The sequence below is a fragment of the Corythoichthys intestinalis genome, chromosome 16, assembly GCF_030265065.1.
Source record: "Corythoichthys intestinalis isolate RoL2023-P3 chromosome 16, ASM3026506v1, whole genome shotgun sequence".
In the NCBI taxonomy this organism is placed as follows: Eukaryota; Metazoa; Chordata; class Actinopteri; order Syngnathiformes; family Syngnathidae; genus Corythoichthys; species Corythoichthys intestinalis.
In genome coordinates this window covers 51,035,664-51,055,657 of record NC_080410.1, presented here as the reverse complement: position 1 = coordinate 51,055,657, position 19,994 = coordinate 51,035,664, and the positions used below count along the sequence as shown (strand labels likewise).

The 19,994-nt window shown below is 41.8% G+C and overlaps 1 protein-coding gene across 1 annotated transcript; it reads right to left on the bottom strand.

Annotated features, from left to right (window-relative positions):
- Nucleotides 1–13,280: 13,280 nt before the first annotated feature.
- On the bottom strand, nucleotides 13,281–14,562 carry LOC130904663 (transmembrane protein 100). The gene has a single exon (XM_057817585.1). It carries the CDS (start codon nucleotides 14,418–14,420, stop codon nucleotides 14,070–14,072), a length of 351 nt encoding a protein of 116 aa, XP_057673568.1. The 5' UTR covers nucleotides 14,421–14,562; the 3' UTR covers nucleotides 13,281–14,069.
- Between the last annotated feature and the right edge of the window lie 5,432 nt (nucleotides 14,563–19,994).

The following is a 19,994-nucleotide window of genomic DNA, read 5'->3' as shown; positions in this document are numbered from 1 at the left end:
TTTCTGCGGGATCACAGCTCCTGGCTGGGTCACATCGGTTTGTACCTGAGAGCTCTTGTTCATAAAGCCTTCGAAGAAAAGCAATCCATGGTTCGGGTCGTATTCATTTCTCTAATCGAGCTATCGAGGTAAAACTTCAAAGTTGAACTTCCCAGACACAGTTTTAGGAAAACTGCTCTTTTTATTAAATTTGTACTAATTCTGATAATAAATAAATAAATAAATAAAAATAATAATGAAAAATAAAAAATGAATACAAAATAATTGTAAAAAATAAAATTAAAAAACAACTAAAAAATGTTTTCAAAAATAATATTTTTAAATAAAAAACAAAAAAGGAATAACTTTAAAAAACAGACTTCATAATGGTCAAAATACTTAAATCCCTGAATTCTTTATAAATATGGACGTAAAACAGTATCGGTTTTGGTTAAAAGCAAAAAAACAAAAAAAAACAGGCAGTATTATTTATTTTACGTAAATATGTCGAAGTACAATGCAGTCTGTTAATGAATGTAGCTAGCAGAGCTTTTCCGGTGAAAATTATTGTGAATAAATGCTTAAATCCCCAAATTATTCATAGATATGGACATAAACAGAATCAATTCTTGGTTAAAAGCAAAAAAAAAACAAAAACAAAAAAACGTGCAGTTAGCGTTAATTTAACGTAAATATGTCAAAGTACATTGCTAGTCTGTTAGTGAATGTAGCTAGCGGCCGCCTGAAAATTCTTGTGCTTAAATCCCCAAATTCTTTATAGTTATGGACGTAAAACAGTCTAGATTCTTGGTTAAAAGCAAAAAAACATGCAGTTAGCATTTATTTTACATAAATATTACAAACTATAATGCCAATGCAGTAGCGGCTAATTTCTGCCATTGTTTTTTTATCACAACGTTTCAAAATACACATGCACGGAACGAAGAATATAATAATTACCTTGAATCCTCGAACAAATTACTCCTGAGACAATCCTTCCTTTTTGTATGCGGAACAGCTTTCGTACTTTTATCCTAAATCCGGCGTTGAATCGCTGCATGTGTTGCTGCGACCGACTGCGAATAACTGAAGAGGATTGTGGGATAGGCCTCGTGCTTGAAGGCGTTGCGCAGTGGCTGGCCGAATTGACCCGTCAATACGATTATGAAGTCTATGTAAAAAATTTAAATTATTTTTTTATACTAATACTGGGAAGAAAAAATACATTGCTGAGCTGGTAGAATGTTGCAGATCAATTACAAAGTTTAAATATTTTTTTATGGCCACTACTGTCATGATGGTGGTAGTACACCGCCATATATTTGAGGTGATACAAGGTATAAAGTTTGAGATTTGAGTCTGAGACTGAAGCCAACTGGGTGATGAAAAAAAAGAAATACATAACTCAATCCCACTCACTGTATGTAATCCGGAAGAACAACCAGATTATCTACTTTAAAAAAATTCCATTTGTTGGACATGTAATTGTTGTCACTCAAAGTTGTGTGATCCAATTGTCTTGTAAACACAGTGAGTGACCTGAAGTGGGCAGAGGCTGTGACATTCTGAGTGCGGATGAAGCCACAGTTTCCATGGAAACTCCACCCCAGTACATTGGAGAAAACACAAAGTGACCAGTAAATGGCTCCGTAGATGTCGAGTCATTTGGTGCACTTAACCACAGCTTTGAATAAATGCGTCCGCTCTAATTGATTTATACACAAGTTGATGGCATTTTTAATGTCAAGTCATGACTACGCATCTGTTTCCCAGTACTCATATTTCGTGGTCATTACAAGAAACACATTAGAACAAAACTAATACAATATATACATAGTAGTTTACTCCTTTCTAGACGCTAATGCAGAGTTTCAATGGTTTCAATCCCGTTCAAGATGAGCGACACATCATGAAATCTTGGGAGTCAATATTGTAAGCGTTATTTAAACATCGTTTACAGAAGATGTGTGACAAAATGTCGAAATGGTGATACGTCGTGATACCTTAGCTGGTTGTGGACCATTGCAGCAGGCACATGTTCTCCCAAATCCCTCCAGCAATCTCCACACCTCCTTCCACTTACCATTTCTGTTTTATATAGTCTGTTTTAGAGGTGCGACAAATTCATATCGAAAAGGTGATATATCGCGATACTTTGTAGCTTAAAACGCTATCGATATGCTCCCGCCAAGAATCGATATATCGTTTTAAAAAGGTGTCGCTGTTTAAAAACCCAAAGGCACTAACAGGCTGCTAAATCTTTCATTAAAACAGTGTCTACATTCGCTGCCATTGGCGTCGCTAAAGTGTTTTTTCGTTTTTTTAATTGGATCCTCCTCAAAATTGGTGAGAATGCTCATGAGATACAGTGTTTGCCCCACCAATTGTGCAAGTTCTCCTACTTGAAAAGATTAGAGAGCCCTGTGATTGTCAACATGGGTAAACCTCAACAATGAGAGACAGAATGTGGAAAAAAAATAGAAAATCACATTGTTTGATTTTTAAAGAATTTATTTCCAAATTAGAGTGGAAAATAAGTATTTGGTCACCAACAAACAAGCAAGATTTCTGGCTTTCAAAGAGGTCTAACAAGGCTCCACTCGTTACCTGTATTAATGGTACCTGTTTTAACTCACTATCGGTATAAAAGACAACTATCCACAACTTCAGTCAGTCACACTCCAAACTCCACTATGGCCAAGACCAAAAAGCTGTCGAAGGACACCGGAGACAAAATTGTAGACCTGCACCAGGCTGGGAAGATTGAAATTGCAATAGGAAAAACGATTGGTGTAAAGAAATCAACTGTGGGAGCAATTATTAGAAAAATGGAAGACATACAAGACACCTGATAATCTCCCTCGATCCGGGGCTCCATGCAAGACCTCACCCCGTGGCGTCAAAATGATAACAAGAACGGTGAGCAAAAATCCTAGAACTACACGGGGGGGACCTAGTGAATGACCTAAAGAGAGCTGGGACCACAGTAACAAAGGCTACTATCAGTAACACAATGCGCCGCCAGGAACTCAAATCCCGCACTGCCAGACGTGTCCCCCTGCTGAAGCTAGTACACGTCCAGGCCCGTCTGCGGTTCGCTAGAGAGCATTTGGATGATCCAGAAGAGGACTGGGAGAATGTGTTATGGTCAGATGAAACCAAAAGAAAACTTTATGGTAGAAGCACAGGTCCTCGTGTTTGGAGGAGAAAGAATACTCAATTGCATCTGAAGAACACCATACCCACTGTGAAGCATGGGGGTGGAAACATCATGCTTTGGGGCTGTTTTTCTGCAAAGGGACCAGGACGACTGATCTGTGTAAAGGAAAGAATGAATGGGGCCATGTATTGAGAGATTTTGAGAGAAAATCTCCTTCCATCAGCAAGGGCATTGAAGATGAGACGTGGCTGGGTCTTTCAGCATGACAATGATCCCAAACACACACCAGGGCAACAAAGGAGTGGCTTCGTAAGAAGCATTGCAAGGTCCTGGAGTGGCCTAGCCAGTCTCCAGATCTCAACCCCATAGAAAATCTGCGGAGGGAGTTGAAAGTCCGTGTTGCCCAACGACAGCCCCAAAACATCACTGCTCTAGAGGAGATCTGCGTGGAGGAATGGGCCAAAATGCCAGCAACAGTGTGTGAAAAGCTTGTGAAGAGTTACAGAAAACGTTTGGCCTCCGTTATTGCCAACAAAGGGTACATAACAATGTATTGAGATGAACTTTTGGTATTGACCAAATACTTATTTTTCATCATGATTTGCAAATAAATTCTTTAAAAATCAAACAATGTCATTTTCTGGTTTTCCACATTCTGTCTCTCATGGTTGAGGTTTACCCATGTTGACAATTACAGGCCTCTCTAATATTTTCAAGTGGGAGAACTTGCACAATTAGTGGTTGACTAAATATTTATATGCCCCACAGTGTATGAGATTGTAAGTTCTCAAAATGGTGAGTTTTAATGCATGCGCCTGACCTGGGCGGGTTGCCAAAGTCGGTCATTTTTTCGGCAAAACACCAAATTCAGAAAATGAATAATAACTCCCTGATACAAAGTTCAATCTTTTTTCATATCTGGCATTTAAGTAAGGTATCCCAGCCTGAACACGACTGCATTGAAATATAACCCATTAGGCCTGGCGCCCCCTAGTGGGAACAGGAGATGCCCTTTTTTACGAGACAGCGTCCTCCTCCAAGGGAAAAAAATCTATTGACCTCAAACCTGCATCAGGGGAGCCTTAAGACATATGTTCAGGTGGCTGATAAAAAATATTGAGGTTTCGTTGAAGCGGAGGGGTCCAAACAGGAAAGTGAAAATGACAGTAGCCATTTTGTCTCACCACAAGTTTTGAACAGTCATAACTTGGCAGAAATACAAGATATCTGCTCCAAACTTCCCGTGCTTGGTGAGAGTCATACCCTGAAGGGTGCTGTATGGTTGCTTCAACCCTACACCGCCAACTAGTGGCAAAAGAAAGTCACTGATTTTACTTCTACATGCCCAGTTCTTTTCAAGTTGGTTGTTGTAGTTTCAAGACCTTTTGTAAGACTATAATTTAAGGCCCATATCCACACGTCTCTGTTTGCTGCCGTGATGACCCTTTCTCACCATTAAAAGGAAGTAAAAAATTTTCGGGACTTAGGCAGTTTATAGACCCACAAAATTTGGCACCCTTGGTCGAATTGGCCCAATTTGAAGATTCATTTTGGTTTGAAATAAGTGCGTGGCTGCACAGCTCAGTAGTAGTACCTCCTTTTTGTAGGACTCTCTTCAATAGGGGCTTTTTCATCAAGGTGTGTAAATATATTAATCATCCCAAAAAAAGAGGCGAGGTCTGAGCAAGTTAGGTTCTCAGGAGATGATGATAGGGAAACGATCTGCCACCACCCTGACCAGCGTGCCGTCCGAGTTACGCCAGAGTACAATGGCCCGTTCAGTCCTGCTTGCAGGCATAGTTTTTCTGTTGTTTTGTAGAATGATTTCCTGACCCATGTATCGACAATTGTTGTATCGCCATCGTATAAGTATTTGTGTCCAAAAGACAAAAATTAAAAGGGCTGCTAGAAACAACACTGCTTGTTTTATACCAAAACAAAGAAAATCAGGATCAACACCCAAGCACAAGTTTTATAAACCATTTAATTGCACCACTGTAAAAATGTAAATCTACATAGAAATTGACAGTCCAAAATCCAAATATACAGTCTGCGCACGTTTGAGACCAAAACACATCTGGACTAACAGCATAAACAAGAAAGAGGGTCGTCTGTGGGTGCCAAAGTACAAAAAGAAAAAAATAAAACATTCCCCCACCCAGACACATAGAGGTAGACTTTCCCTTAACTTTCATATTTAAAGGCAGAAGAAAAACAATATCTGGTCACTTTGTCTTCGGTCTAAGTACATCGTGGTAAAACAACGGCATAAATGAGTTAGAAAGTGCAAAAAAATATTAAATAAAAAACAAACAGTACTGTAAATGTGTCAAGCGTTAACAGCATCTTTGTCTACAACAAGCACAAAATCTTCAGGTTGAATGATCTCACTAGCAACAAGTTTCAACATCATTATCTCTACATTATGTCTAATAAGATACATACTCGAGGTGTGAAAAAAATATCGAAATACGTCGAGGTTACCGATATGCTCCTGCCAAAAATCTATGTATCGTTTTAAAAAGGCGTCGCTGTTTTTCTGTTCATTTTACAGGTGACTTCCTGTTGATTTTGGGTTACAGAGCAGGAAATGACCAATAAATGCCCCAAAATCAACAGGAAGTGACCCAGAAATGCTAAAAAATCAACAGTTGGTGACTGAGAATCAAGGGCAAAGGTTTGGTCTCAACATTGGTCGGGACGATATAACAGCATAACCCGCATGTACACTTAATTCCAATTCAAATCTGGTGCGAACCAGAAACTATCCGCTAAAAGCTACATAATGCTAATGTTTACAACAATTGGCTAACTTGCATTGCAAAAGTCAGCTAGCTTAAACATTTTTTTTAATTTAAAAAATAAAATTTAAATAATAAAAAAACGAAAGAAAAAAAATGAAGAGGATGCTGGGTTAAACACAAAAAAAGCCAATTGTTGTAAACATTAGCATTATGTAGCATTTAAGCTAGCGGACTTTTGTTTCGCAGGTTAGCCAATTGTTGCAATTGGCTTACTTGCATAGCAAAAGTCCGCTAGCTTAAATGCTATGTAATGCTGATGGTTACCGGATAGTTTCTGGTGCGTAAGGAGCCATTGCATTGTAAAAGCCTGCTAGCTTAAATGCTATATAATGCTAATGTTTACTAGTTTTTGGTGCACATCAGATTGCTTAAATTTATTATATTTCTGTCGATATTTCGGTCCCTTTAGAAGCTCCGTACATAAAAAGTACCTTAGTGTACCTCACAGTATCTTATATTTTTACTTTTTAAACATTAGCATTATATAGTATTTAAACTTATGGACTTTTGCTACATAAGGGTTCTGTACACACCAGAAACTATCTGACATTAGCGGACTTTTGCTATGCAAGTTAGCCAATTGCAACAATGCAACAATTGCCTAACTTGCATAGCAAAAGTCCGCTATCTTAAATGCTATATAATGCACATGTTTACCAGATAGTTTCTGGTGCGCACCAGATTGCTTAATTTTATTTCTGTCGATGTTCGAAGACAAAATGGTGAACGAGTCTCCAGCGTCGTAAAGTCGAAATTTCGTAAGTCGAGTAAGTCGTAACCCGGGCTCTACCTCTATTTGATCGCAAAAGTATTGATACTCAGTTATTTGTTCATTTGTATTTGATTTTGCATGACTCTTGATTTTAATGGAGGATACTACATTTTCCATGGTAACTCATTGACTGCCACTGACGGCACCAGACGTGCAATCCGTTTGAATTGGGAGAGGTGGAGGCGAATGAACATTCGTTGTTTATTTCTCACACAATTCCTTTTCTAACAGAACATTAAAAATTCACGTTTATGTGCAAAAGAAGAAAAAACAGGAGGGATTAATGGTTTACAAACAAAGGCTGACTTTGGCATGGCTTCCTCCGGATGCACAGCGGCTAATGCAGATAGAGGCCACGTCGATCAATGCTTTTCAAGGGTAAAAGGGACGCGTCGCACCTCATTTACATACATTCAAAACAACGCACTTTCTGTGGTACTGATAAGGTCCGATGAACTAGTGAGCATGTCAAAAAATGAAAATGAACTAACAATTTCCTAGTTCTTCCACCCAAAACAATGCAGGAGGGAACTCCCAACCAGAATTAATGATCATAGCTCGCTTTCTATAGCTGCGCTAGCTAGCTAGCTTGCACATGTCGACAGAACGACGGAAAGCTCACATGGCAATAAGAGAATAGCACGAAATCTGAAGCTCATTTGGGATGTGACATCATCACTATTAGTGGGCGGGGCCAAGGCAGCTGAGAAAGGAAGACTCATTAGGATTTACTTTCATTAATCCTTTTCTGTCTCTTTTAAATGGATTTATGTAAAAAGAAATACGGTCTGCTATTATTATAGTATTAAGTAACATGTAGCATTTCATAGCACCTTTAAATGTATAGATGGAGTGACATGTTGTGACGTGACATCTTACTGTCCCACCGAATTATTTTTAAACAAGAATAAAGTACAAAAATGCTTGCCTTTATTAAATGCTTCATTGAGTGAGCCCACTCAAATCCGCTCAAGCTGCTCACTTACGCACAATGAGTTACCACAGCAATTGTTGAACAAGTTAAACGATGATTGATGCATGCGGCGCTTTGAAGTTTCGGCTCCCAAGCATCTCTGGCAAGCTCAAACCCTAACGTCTGTCAATCATCGTTAACCTTAATAAGCAACTCCAGTGCAATGCCTGACCAAGAAAAGCAGCAGGAGGGATAGTGAGACTACGTGATCAGATCGGGACAGCTCGATAAAAGACTGTATTTATCTATTCATTTTTTGTAATTGATCAACAAAAAATGCGATGGACTGAGGGGGTGAAGTTTGAAGCGAGAAGTAGCGAGGGATCACTGTTTATGGCACAGGACAAGGTTGAAAAAGCAGTTTCTGCTCTTGCACCACTCTTAAAATAAACTGCTGTATTTTAAGCCAAAATAACTATTGTGCTGTGTGTATGAGAAATTAAGCATTATTTGAAAGAATGGCAGGGGTGCCAATACTTTTGGCCAGCACTGTGTTTCACCCATAAAATCCCCAAAAAGTCCAGCTGCGGCCATCAGTGTTGTTAATAACGGCATTAGAATATAATGGCGTAACTAACGGCGTTATTTTTTTCAGTAGTGAGTAATCTAATTAATTACTTTTCTCATCTTGGCAACGCCGTTACCGTATCTGAGGCAGGAAAGGCGTGCGTTACTATGCGTTACTATGTTGTTTGAATGACGCGAGAAAAGTCTGAGGGAGACGGACTCATCGAGACGACAGAGCAGTGCAGGAGTGGGGAGGAGGCAAAAAAGTCGTGACCCCGAGCAAACGCGATGCTAGGTGGCTCCAATAATACCATACTGTAGCCGATAGCCTACAAACTACGCCCACATGATATGGTAGATATGGTAGACATGGTAGATATCACATATATATAGAACTAGATGCGAAATGACAGACACAGGGGTGTTAGCAACATGTACAGTATAGGAACTAGATGTGTGAGTAAACAGCCGCCATCTTAAAGCAGTAGACTTCTTAGGAAGGTTCTGTTCTAGAGAACCTTCCTAGCGAACCTAAGTAACTTTTTATCTAAAATACTCCTAAATGGGCAAAATCTTGACTTGAATCTATCTTTAAATGATGAAACAGTTTTAAAACTTCCACATGTCAAAAGTAGACAGAAGGGAATTAATGCAATAATGGGGGCAATTTTAACCATTTTTAACGGTTGATTCAGTGCAAAGGGTAAATTAGGGTAAAGAATTGGGCTAGGGCCAATTGTCCCAAAAACCTTTTACACTTCACATCGTGTGACCTAAGTTTTTTTTTTTTTTTTTTTTGAGGGAAAAGAAAAAAAAAAAAAAAAAAAAAAAAAAAAAAAAACATGAAAATTATCACCAGTTACTTTGCCAAGTAACTAATTACTCTTACATTCAGGTAACGGAGTTACTAACGCAATTACTTTTTGGGAGAAGTAATTTGTAACTATAATTAATTACTTTTTTAAAGTAAGATTAACAACACTGACAGTTACTTTGCCAAGTAACTAATTACTCTTACATTCAGGTAACTGAGTTACTAACTCAATTACTTTTTGAGAGGAGTAATTTGTAACTGTAATTAATTACTTTTTAAAAGAAAGATTAACAACACTGTAAATGATGAAACAGTTTCAAAACTTTCACGGCAAAAGTAGACAGAAGGGAACTAATGCAATAACGGGAGCAATTTTAACAACTTTTAACGGTTGATTCACAACATTAAATGGCTTCCAAATATGGTTACCATCTAGTTATCGCAATATCCGCAATACCCCTGTGTCTAGTTAAGTTTAGGGTAAAGAATTGGGCAAGGGCCAGTTGTGCCAAAAAGCCTTTAAACTTCACATTGTGTGACCTGTTTTTTTTTTGTTTTTTTTTTGAGAAAAAAAAAAAAAAACTTAAAAATGATCACCAGTTACTTTGCCAAGTAACTAATTAGTCTTACATTCAGGTAACTGAGTTACTAGCGCAATTACTTTTTTGGAAAAGTAATTTGTAACTGTAATGAATTACTTTTTTAAAGTTAGATTAACAACACTGGTGGCCATTCACAGCTGTGAAACACACTCGGTGAAACATGGAGTTTTTGGATTGAAACAAGGTGAGTACACGATAATATCGCGTACTTAAAATCATGGTGTCTTTAATTATGCTCTCTCATGCTCTCACCTCGAGTTAGGGTTTAGGGGTTTAAACTAGAGATGCCGATCGATCGGGTCCGATCACATCATTTTCAAAGTATCGGAATCGGCAAAAAAATATCGGACATGCCTTTTTTTTAATAAATATATTTTTTTCAATTAAATCATTTTCTAATTGTATTTAACGTTACAGACAAAATGTCTTACACTCATCCAGAGTAGTTTTGGCTTAAAGTAGGGCTATCAAATTTATTGCGTTAACGGCGGTAATTAATTTTTTAAAATTAATCACGTTAAGTAATTAACGCATGCGCTGCACGACCCACTCACCCATTATCGCGTATAATCTATAAAGGCGCCGTTTTACCTATACATAGAGCTAAAAACCAGCGTATAATTAGTAGAGAGAATTTTGACAGCCTTTGGAGCCATTTTTTATGTGGTTAAAGCCTTACAATACCTCTCTCAGCAATTAAAAATAACGTGGGAGGCAATGTGGGGAAGAAAGGTAGTAGTTGATCATTTTCTTAACATCCTATGTTCTTTCCCAAAGCAAAGAAGATATATCAATTGGTGCCCCTATGCACAGTCATGGTTGCACTTCCCATCATGCATTTGGGCAGAAGTTAAATGGCTGCAGTATCATTTACTGAAAGCTCAACAAATACACTAGATGGCAATATTTAGTCACAATATACAAAGTCCCATTTATCCTTTAAGAATTACAAGTCTTTCTATCCATGGATCCCTCTCACAGAAAGAATGTTAGTAATGTAAATGCCATCTTGAGGATTTATTGTCATAATAAACAAATACAGTACTTATGACTTATGATGTTGAATGTATATATTCGTCCGAGTTTTATTCATTTTTTTCTTAATGCATTGCCAAAATGTATATGATCGGGAAAAAATATCGGGAATGATTGGAATTGAATCGGGAGCAAAAAAAAAAAAAAAGCAATCGGATCGGGAAATATCGGGATTGGCAGATACTCAAACTAAAACGATCGGGATCGGATCGGGAGCAAAAAAACATGATCGGAACAACCCTAGTTTAAACATTTTTTTTTAATGCCCTCCTATTCAAAAAATTTCTTCCCCCAGAAAATTGAGATTTTAAGCTTTCCAATGATGACATGCATATAGGACAATTTTAAAATTTCGCCAAATTGGGGGTCTCAGAGCAAAACTTCAAATCACCAGAGTGTTTTCCGCCAAATGCATTGATCCTCGGAGACTGATTTTATTATTTTTGGCCGGAGGATTGAGTAATTACATGATTTAACAACAGACTTATTGTTCCCCGTAGGTTAAGTGTTAACCCAGTAGAGGGCATGCGGGCTCTTCGGTTGTGCTTTTTACAAGGGGAGCTTGCCGGACCGTCGTAGTTCATTTTGAACTTGTTTAAGACGGGTGCTCAAAAAAACAATTTTATTTCTCATACAATTTGGACCTCTGTGAGCATATTTTCATTGTGTTATTTCAGATGTAAGTTGTTTCTGCTATTTTTGGCCCTACATGCTGGGGTAAACAACACATTACAATCCAGTAGGAGGTAGATTTTCATCATACAGTCATCAAGTTCATCTTTAGTTAGGACTCTTTGTTTGGAACAGTAAGTGAAAGAATATGATCCTGGATAAAAAGAAACCAAAAGCAACACAATTTCCCTCCGCAGTGCTACATGAACTCACGACTGCCTCTCGAGAGAAAAAGGCATCATTACGAGACAAGCGTGGCTGGCCTCGGGCTAGCTTATTTGGACAAGTTTGTTCCTTTCTAGTCAAGTCTGACAATCTCCTTCAGCTGGGAAAAAGCGGAGTAACGGGAGACGATCAAATACAGTGTATCACAAAAGTGAGTACACCCCTCGCATTTCTGCAGATATTTACGTATATCTTTTCATGGGACAACACTGACAAAATGACACTTTGACACAATGAAAAGTAGTCTGTGTGCCGCTAATATAATAGAGTTCATTTATCTCCCCCTCAAAATAACTCAAAATATAGCCATTAATATCTAAACCCCTGGCAACAAAAGTGAGTACACGCCTTAGAAACTACATCCCTAAATGTCCAAATTGAGTACTGCTTGTTATTTTCCCTCCAAAATGTCACGTGACTAGTTACAGGAGTACTGTCAGCATTACTGCAGAGATTTAAGAGGTGGGGGGTCAACCTGTTAGTGCTCAGAACATACGCCGCACTCTACATCAAATTGGTGTGCATGGATGTCACCCCAGGAGGAAGCCTCTTCTGAAGACGGTACACAAGAAAGCCCGCTCTTCTCATCAGACTAGGGCTGGAGCTATCGATTATTTGAGTAGTCGATTAATCGATGGAACTAGTTAGTTCGAATAATCGAGTAATCTGATAAGGAACATGAAAAATTAAAATATCTAAGCTCAGCCTGAAACAGTATAAAAGATTGAATAAATGAGGATCTATGTACAACAAAAGAACAATTAGCTAACTTACACAGCAAAAGTCCGCTAGCCTAAATCCTATAAAATGCTAACGGTTTTTTACAATGCTCTTAACAAATGGTTCAGACACATATTCCCACGAAAAAAAGAAAAAAAAAAAGTATACCTATAAGCTAAATTACGAATGCATTTAAAAAAAAGCTCAAACAAAAACTTATGTTGGTCTAAACAGGGAGCAGCTGGATTCACCCATGTGAAATGAGGCAGACAGGAGGGTAGTGTATCCATCCAAATCAATAAAACTAAATGAAAACACTTTCAAAATGAACCATTACAACGGCACTTTAATTAAACGAATATTCGAAGCAGCAAAATTTAATTCGAATCTTTTTTTCCTAATCGATTACTCGAGTTTATCGATTAATCGTTGCAGCACTACATCAGACCATAGGACATGGTTCCAGTAATGCTTTGTTGACATGTCTTCAGCAAACTTTTTGCGGGCTTTCCCTTGTACCGTCTTCAGAAGAGGCTTCCTCCTGGGGTGACAGCCATGCACACCAATTTGATGTATGGTCTGAGTACTAACAGGCCGACCCCCCACCTCTTCAATCTCTGCAGCAATGCTGACAGCACTGTAAAGAGTCACATGACATTTTTGAGGGAAAATGACAAGCAGTACTCAATTATGACATTTAGGGATGTAAGTTTTTTCGAAGGGGTGTACTCACTTTTGTTGCCTTTTACAGTGCTGACAGCACTGTAAAGAGTCACATGACATTTTGGAGGGAAAATGACAACCAGTACTCAATTTGGACATTTAGGGATGTACGTTTTTTCAAAGGGGTGTACTCACTTTTGTTGCGAGGGGTTTAGATATTAATGGCTATGGTTATTTTGAGGGGAAAATAAATGAATTCTATTATATAAGCTGCACACAGACTAGTTTTCATTGTGTCAAAGTGCCATTTTGTCAGTGTTTTCCCATGAAAAGATATGCTTAAATATCTGCAGAAATGCAAGGGGTGTACTCACTTATGTTATACACTGTACAAACGGGCTGCTTGAGGATAAGAGAGTAAGCGCAAGGGTAAGTGGGCCGCAGGGGGCAAGAGTTCATATGGAAACATACGAACGGGACTGAGCCTTTTTCCATGTGGGCTCGGTCAAGGCACCAGGTGGGAGGGGCCACTAGCCGAGCCAGAGCAGTCTGGGTGAGGGTCCCGGCTCTGGCGCGTGTCCTTCACGTGGCGTAAAAGACCCACTCGAGGGCAAATAGTCTTTTTTATTCGGATGGCTCCTATCATCTACAGTGTCAATCTCCCGGATAGCGCGGGGATCCTGGCGGACTCAAGTTCCATTCTCCCGTTGCGTAAAAAAAGCCCCCCCGACACATTGCTGCGGTGTCACAGGACGAGGGAGTGACGCTGTCCGCTGACGCGGGCGCGCCGGCGTATCGGGTTGCCCCGCTCCCGCCCTATCGGAGAGTCACCTGTCCCGTTCGGAATGCCGGGACTGACGCGGCCGCTGACGCCAGCGCCGTTGCTTCTGCAGCGTTGGTGTTTGCCGTGTCTCCTTGGAGGCTGTTTTGACACCGGACACCTGCCGTCTGACGATAAAAGAGCATGTGAGATCTCTCTCTGCCAGTCCAAAATGGTCCAGACTAAACAGATACGAAGTTTCTGTACATCCGTCATCGACTTGAGGGAATACGGCGCGCGCGACAGCTTCTCGGGACAACTCCCCGACCTGGGTGTGTTAAGTTCCGACAAGACCGCCCCCCGGTTCTTGCACGGGCTTCACATCACAGCGGACATTGCTCTGAGATGAAGGAGCCACCCTCTTTCTTTTTTCTCCTCTTCTTGTGGACCGTCCAGCAGGCGATGGCGGTCAGCAGGAGCAACAACCCAGAGACCAGCAGCACCAGAGACACCACCTTGGTCTGGGGCAGGTCGTCGTAGGTGTAGGTAACCCCCGTCCCCGCCGCCCCGATCACCAGGGAGATGATTCCGAAGGGGAAGATGCAGCGGTACCAAGACTTCTCCATGCCCCCGGTGGCTTGGGAGAGACGTTCCAAGGAGGAGAGTACCTCCGGGACTTGCGTGGACTGGCCCTCTTGCGGCTGACAAGCGAGGGGCCCTGCGGTGCACCCCATCCTCCTTGCTGGAACCGGTCAATGAACTCCAAACAGCGCAACAGAACCGGAGCGGGTGAAGCTTTCTGATGAAGTTGGCTCTAAAACAACACTCCGGTTCTCCTCCTCCCTTTGTGAGCGTCTCTCCGCACAGTGACTCTGAGGCAGCACATTGTGCGCTGACAGCCAGTGCAGTGGCGAGGCACATATAAAGCGGCGAGGGGAGGAGGAGTTGCTCTGGGGAAGTCCGCGCGCCCCATTGGCGTTTTTTGGCGTGACGTCAGGCCACACTGAATCGGAGAGGATGGGGGAAGATGAAGAGTAAGAAGGGGAGAGTTTCCAGCTCCTTTTTTTCCCTGCATCTCTTCATCAATACCTCACCACTGTAGGCTTTTCTATGCTAGCCAGTAGGAAATAAAGCCAACTGCGGCGGTGGGAAATATAATCCCCCCTCTGTGGTACAGCCATGCACATGCCTAGCTGCAATAACAAAGGTGTGTCACCAGCAGTCCGAAATGGACTAGTGGCACACCACAGCATGTGGACATCTACCCACGCCTTCTTTTAATGAGCGGAGACTTGCTACAACACCAAGCAGGCGAGGTTTTTACTGGCACGCGATTGCCCCCGCTCGTTCCCCACCCGCTCATACACTAGTGATGCCATGTCTTGTTAAATGAAAGGAAACCAACTAATAGCTTTAGGAAGCCGGATAGTCCAGAGGAAATGAAGTCCAGATCTGAGGTTGAAACTGTCATGGTTTAAGTTTGGTTCTGCACCTGAGTGTGTCTTGTCCAAGTGATCGCCCATTGATTTCACCTGTTGTGGCCTGCTCCTTGTGTGTTGACCAATCCACTGCCTCTTGTGACACCCACCTGTGTCTCATTATCTCGTTACACCTTGTATGTTTTAAAGATTCCCATGTGCTGTCTGCAATGTTGGGAGTATAACGCCGTTATTTTTTCAGTAACGGGGTAATCTAACTAATTACTTTTTCCGCCGTTACAACGCCGTTACCGTTACTGACGGTCAAAAGCGGTGCGTTACTTACTCTGAATAAATTGAAGAAACTACAAGCCGTGTTGAGTCGACTCTCTGCTCTGTTGATTTGTCATCCAAGACTTGGGGTGCGTTCAGGTTCGAGAATAGCGCACGTACTTCTGACTCCAAGCTGTTTGTCCCTGCTCATTCAATTAGACAATGCTTTCCAAAGTTTGGTAACGTTTCTGTGTTTGCTACACCTGACGCTAGCCTCGTTCTCATCTCCCACTGTCAGCCAGCAATAATTCTGCTTCCATCTTGAGGATGGCAGATGCTTTGAAGGTGACGTGAATTGTCGGGAAACGAGCTACATGAATGCAGCCCCTCGAGGGATGCGATGGAAGTGATTGTGAATGGCTGAAGGTTAGAGTCGTGTGTCGTGGTAAGCCAATCAGAGCCGGTGATTTCACAAGCAAACCGGAACAGCGCGTGCGGCAAACACACACGCAAAACAGATGCACAGGATCGGAATGGCAGAGCATTCAGAAGAAAAATTGTCCTTTAAGTGTTGGAGATATAGACACTATTTCAAGTTTGTCGAAATTAAAGGAAAGAACCTGCATGTAATGTGTAATTTATGTCCCGGGGCAAAGCTTTTGTCGACATCTGTGGTAAGCAATTCAAATCTGCTGAAGCACCTAACACAGAGGTGGGCAAACCGGTCCTCGAGGGCCGCAGTGGGTCCTGGTCTTTGTTCCAACTGACCCAGCACAGATAGTTTAACCAATGCGGTTTCAGCAGAAATGCGAAGCACCTGACAGCAATCGACTGATTGCACTTGTAAAACAGCAGATTGGTGAAAAGGTGTCCTCTTAATGGGTTGCAACCAAAACCTGCACCCACTGCGGCCCTTTGTGGAATAGTTTGCCCACCCCTGACCTAACAAGTTAAATACCTGTCTGTTCTTCTCTATCCCACTGACTCGAATACTGCTCAGAAAATTCCAAATTCTTTGACATACAATAAGTTCTTTTTATAGTAACGGAAATAGTTACTTTCCCTGGTAAGTAGTTACTTTTACTATAGAGTAATTCAGTTACTAACTCAGTTACTTCTTGGAAGAAGTAGTGAGTAATGTAACTAATTACTTTTTTAAAGTAACGTGCCCAACACTGCTCTTGTGACACCCACCTGTGTCTCATTATCTCGTTACACCTTGTCTGTATTTAAGATTCCCATGTGCTGTCTGTCATCATCCAACTGCTACCATGGACAAGACCTGAGAGCTTTCGAAAGACACCGGAGAAAAAAATTGTTGGGCTCCTTCCACATAGCTGGAAAAGTCTATGGAACAGTTGGAAAGCAATTAATCAACAGTTGCAGCAATTGTTAGAAAATGGAAAGGTTGGTCTGGCCTGGTGGGTGGGCTGGGTTGAGCTCCAATGTGGGGGTTGCGCCTCCGTCCCCTTGGTGTCTCCGGCCCTGTCCGCCTCTCCGGACCGCCGCGGCTGCCGCTGCCTTCCTGCCGGCAGGGTCGTCGGTGAGGCCTCTTGAGGCCCGCGGGGCCTTGGGTGGGTTTTGCTGTCCCTTGCCGGTGGGGTGGACATCCCCTGGTCTCCGGCGCTTGGTGTAGCGCCTGCTCGGGGTGCGGGGTGGGTGCTCGGGCGGCGTGGTTGCGGGTGCGCATGGGGTGGTTTGGGGCGGGGGGTGATCGGGACCCTGGCGCTTCTCCTGCCCGTCGGCCGTTGGCTCTGGTGGACGGGGCCACACCTACGGGAGCCTGCCTCTTAATTCACACACTCCTCACTTTGCACTGTAAATATCTTTCACCCTGGCACCTACAGCGCCCTGCATAATTATTGGCACCCCGAGTTATGATGTGTTTTTTAGCTTCTAATAATTTATTTATTTTTATTCAAATAATATGGGACCAGTTGAAGCCTGGGACCGTGTGCTTTGGTCAGATGAGCCCAAGATTGAGCTTTTTGGCAACAAACACTCTAAGTGGGTCTGGCGTCCCACGAAAGATGCGCATGCTGAAAAGCACCTCATACCCACTGTGAAGTTTGGGGGTGGGTCAGTGATGCTGAGGTGCTGTTTCGGTTCCAAAGCCCCTGGAAAACCTTGTTGAGGTGCATGGCATCATGAATGCTTTGAAATACCAGGACATTTTAAATCAAAATCTGTTGCCCTCTGCCCGAAAGCTGAAGATGGGTCGTCACTGGGTCTTTCAGCAAGACGATGACCCTAAACATATGGCCAAATCTACACAGAAATGGTTCACCAGACACAAAATCAAGCTCCTCCCATGGCCATCTCAGTCCCCAGACCTTGTTTTGTTGGCAAAAGGGGGTTGTACAAAGTATTAACACCATGGGTGCTAATAATTGTGACACACATTATTTGATGTCAAATAATTATTTCTTTATGTGGTATTTTTTCCCCACTTAATAAATGCACTTGTACTGAAGGTTGGATTTTTCTCTTTTTTTCCGTTAAGGTCCCATATTATTTGAATTATAAATAAAAATATTAGAAGCTAAAAAACACATCTTAACCAGGGGTGCCAATAATTATGGAGGGTACTGTACATACTCATTCATTTCTCCGGGGAGAGTTGGGACGGGGCCATACAGTCCCGACCTGGCTCCCCCCTGATTTTATTGCATTACACACTAAGGTTGTGGGATGGATGGGACCTGTTGGGGGGGGGGGGTGCTCATGGTTACCTCCTCTCACGGCAGGCCCTGCCATTCCTGCACCTTTTTTAACGCATCACACACATAATACTCCACAGGAGAGCTCTGGCAAAGGGCGGTGGGATGGGCGGCTGGGGAGAAATTCCCAGGGGCGGGCGTGGGGTTGATGGTGTGTCACCTCTTCCCATTCGTGAGGGCTAGTTGACGGGGGACCAACCACCCCGGATCCCGGGAGGCTGACGATGGCTCCTTTGCTGGGCTGCGGGAGGAGGGATTCGCTGAATACAGTGTTCCTTATGTTAATGAGCAAAACAAATGAAGGGTTAAAAATGACATAAAGTAGCACGACTTTGGCCATCTCGTCCTGATTAGATAAAAGCTCCTCTGGCCCACACTAGGAGCTAATTGGACACCTAATATTCTCATATGTATGCCAAACATGCTTTCTTCCGTTAGCGTGAGCTCACGCAAGATACAATACGCGCTTTCTTCTTCTTCTGTGAAAGGAGAGAGAAGTTGGAAATGAAAGAGCTAGAAGGAAAATATGCCCAGATGCAGTTGAGCAGATGGCTGTAGTGACTAAGCTGTTACTCTCCAGGAGAACTGGAGAGGAGTGAAAGCGAAACAAAGCAGGGAACGGGAGGAGAGGAATGTTTCTGTGAGAAAACAACTTGTTCGAGAGCAAGCGTAGATTCCTGGGGGAGGTTTTGAGTTTCTGTGGATTTTCTTTTCAGTCTCTGCTCAGCAGCGAATGGTGGATTTTTCTTTCCCAGGGTGACAAGCTGTCGAGGATGCACTTTGCAAAGATTAAGGACAATTGTTATTTTTCTCCATTTTAAGGGTTACAGTTGTCAACAGAGTAAAAAAAATCTCAGGTACAGGCAGAGCCAGCCCAGACTAGACGCAGACTATGCAGCTGCTTAGGGCCCCTGACCACTTGGGGGGCCCCAATCTGGCATTTTTTTTACTACAGTTTGCTTTATTTGACTTTTGTGAGTTTTGATACTTGATTACAAGCTTAAAAAAAATAAAAGTTCTTCCTTAACTTCTTTCTTTCCTCTTTTAGAAAAAGGTTTGGCACTATCTACTGTAAGTAGCCTACTGACAATCATTTGGGGGGAGAAGTTTTAAGATATGGACGTTTGGGTTGGATTGCATGTATGGGTTTCACAGTATACCAAAAATACGGGCCCCTTTGCATTATTTTGCTTAGGGCCCCCAAATGGCCTGGGCCGGCCCTGGGTACAGGTTGAGACTGAAAAGTCAATTGGCCCACAGTGGGATCAGTATAGTATGATCATAGCAACATCGTACAGTCCCTGACAAAAGTCTTGTTGCTTATCCATTTTGTACAAACAATTGCTAATAACTTGACTTTTAATTACTCAATTGGTTTCAGAAATGGCTCATATGAAAGCTAAGACCCCCACCCCCCCCAAATGATGTTGAATATACAAAAATATATTTGTTTCACTGAAAAAGAGATTTGGATTTTTCAGATGAATCTTCCATTGAATTACACCACAGTCGCCGCAAATATTGCAGGAGACCTACTGGAGCCCGCATGGATCCGAGATTAACTCAGAAAACAGTTAAGTTTGGTGGTTACATCATTACCAAAATCATGGTCTGGGGTTACATCCAGCATTGGGTGTGCAAGAGATCTGCATGGTGGAAGGCAGCATAAATAGTCTGAATTATCAACAAATCATAGCCGTCTCTTACATTCCTAACTAGGGTTGTTCCGATCATGTTTTTTGGCTCTCGATCCGATCCCGATCGTTTTAGTTTGAGTATCTGCCGATCCTGATATTTCCTAATCCGATTGCTTTTTTTGTTTGGTTCTTTTTTTTGCTCCCGATTCAATTCCAATCATTCCCGGTAATTTTTCCCGATCATATACATTTTGGCAATG

Coding starts and splice junctions, on each gene's coding strand:
- LOC130904663 (XM_057817585.1), bottom strand. CDS start 14,420: ATGGGGTGCACCGCAGGGCCCCTCGCTTGTCAGCCGCAAGAGGGCCAG.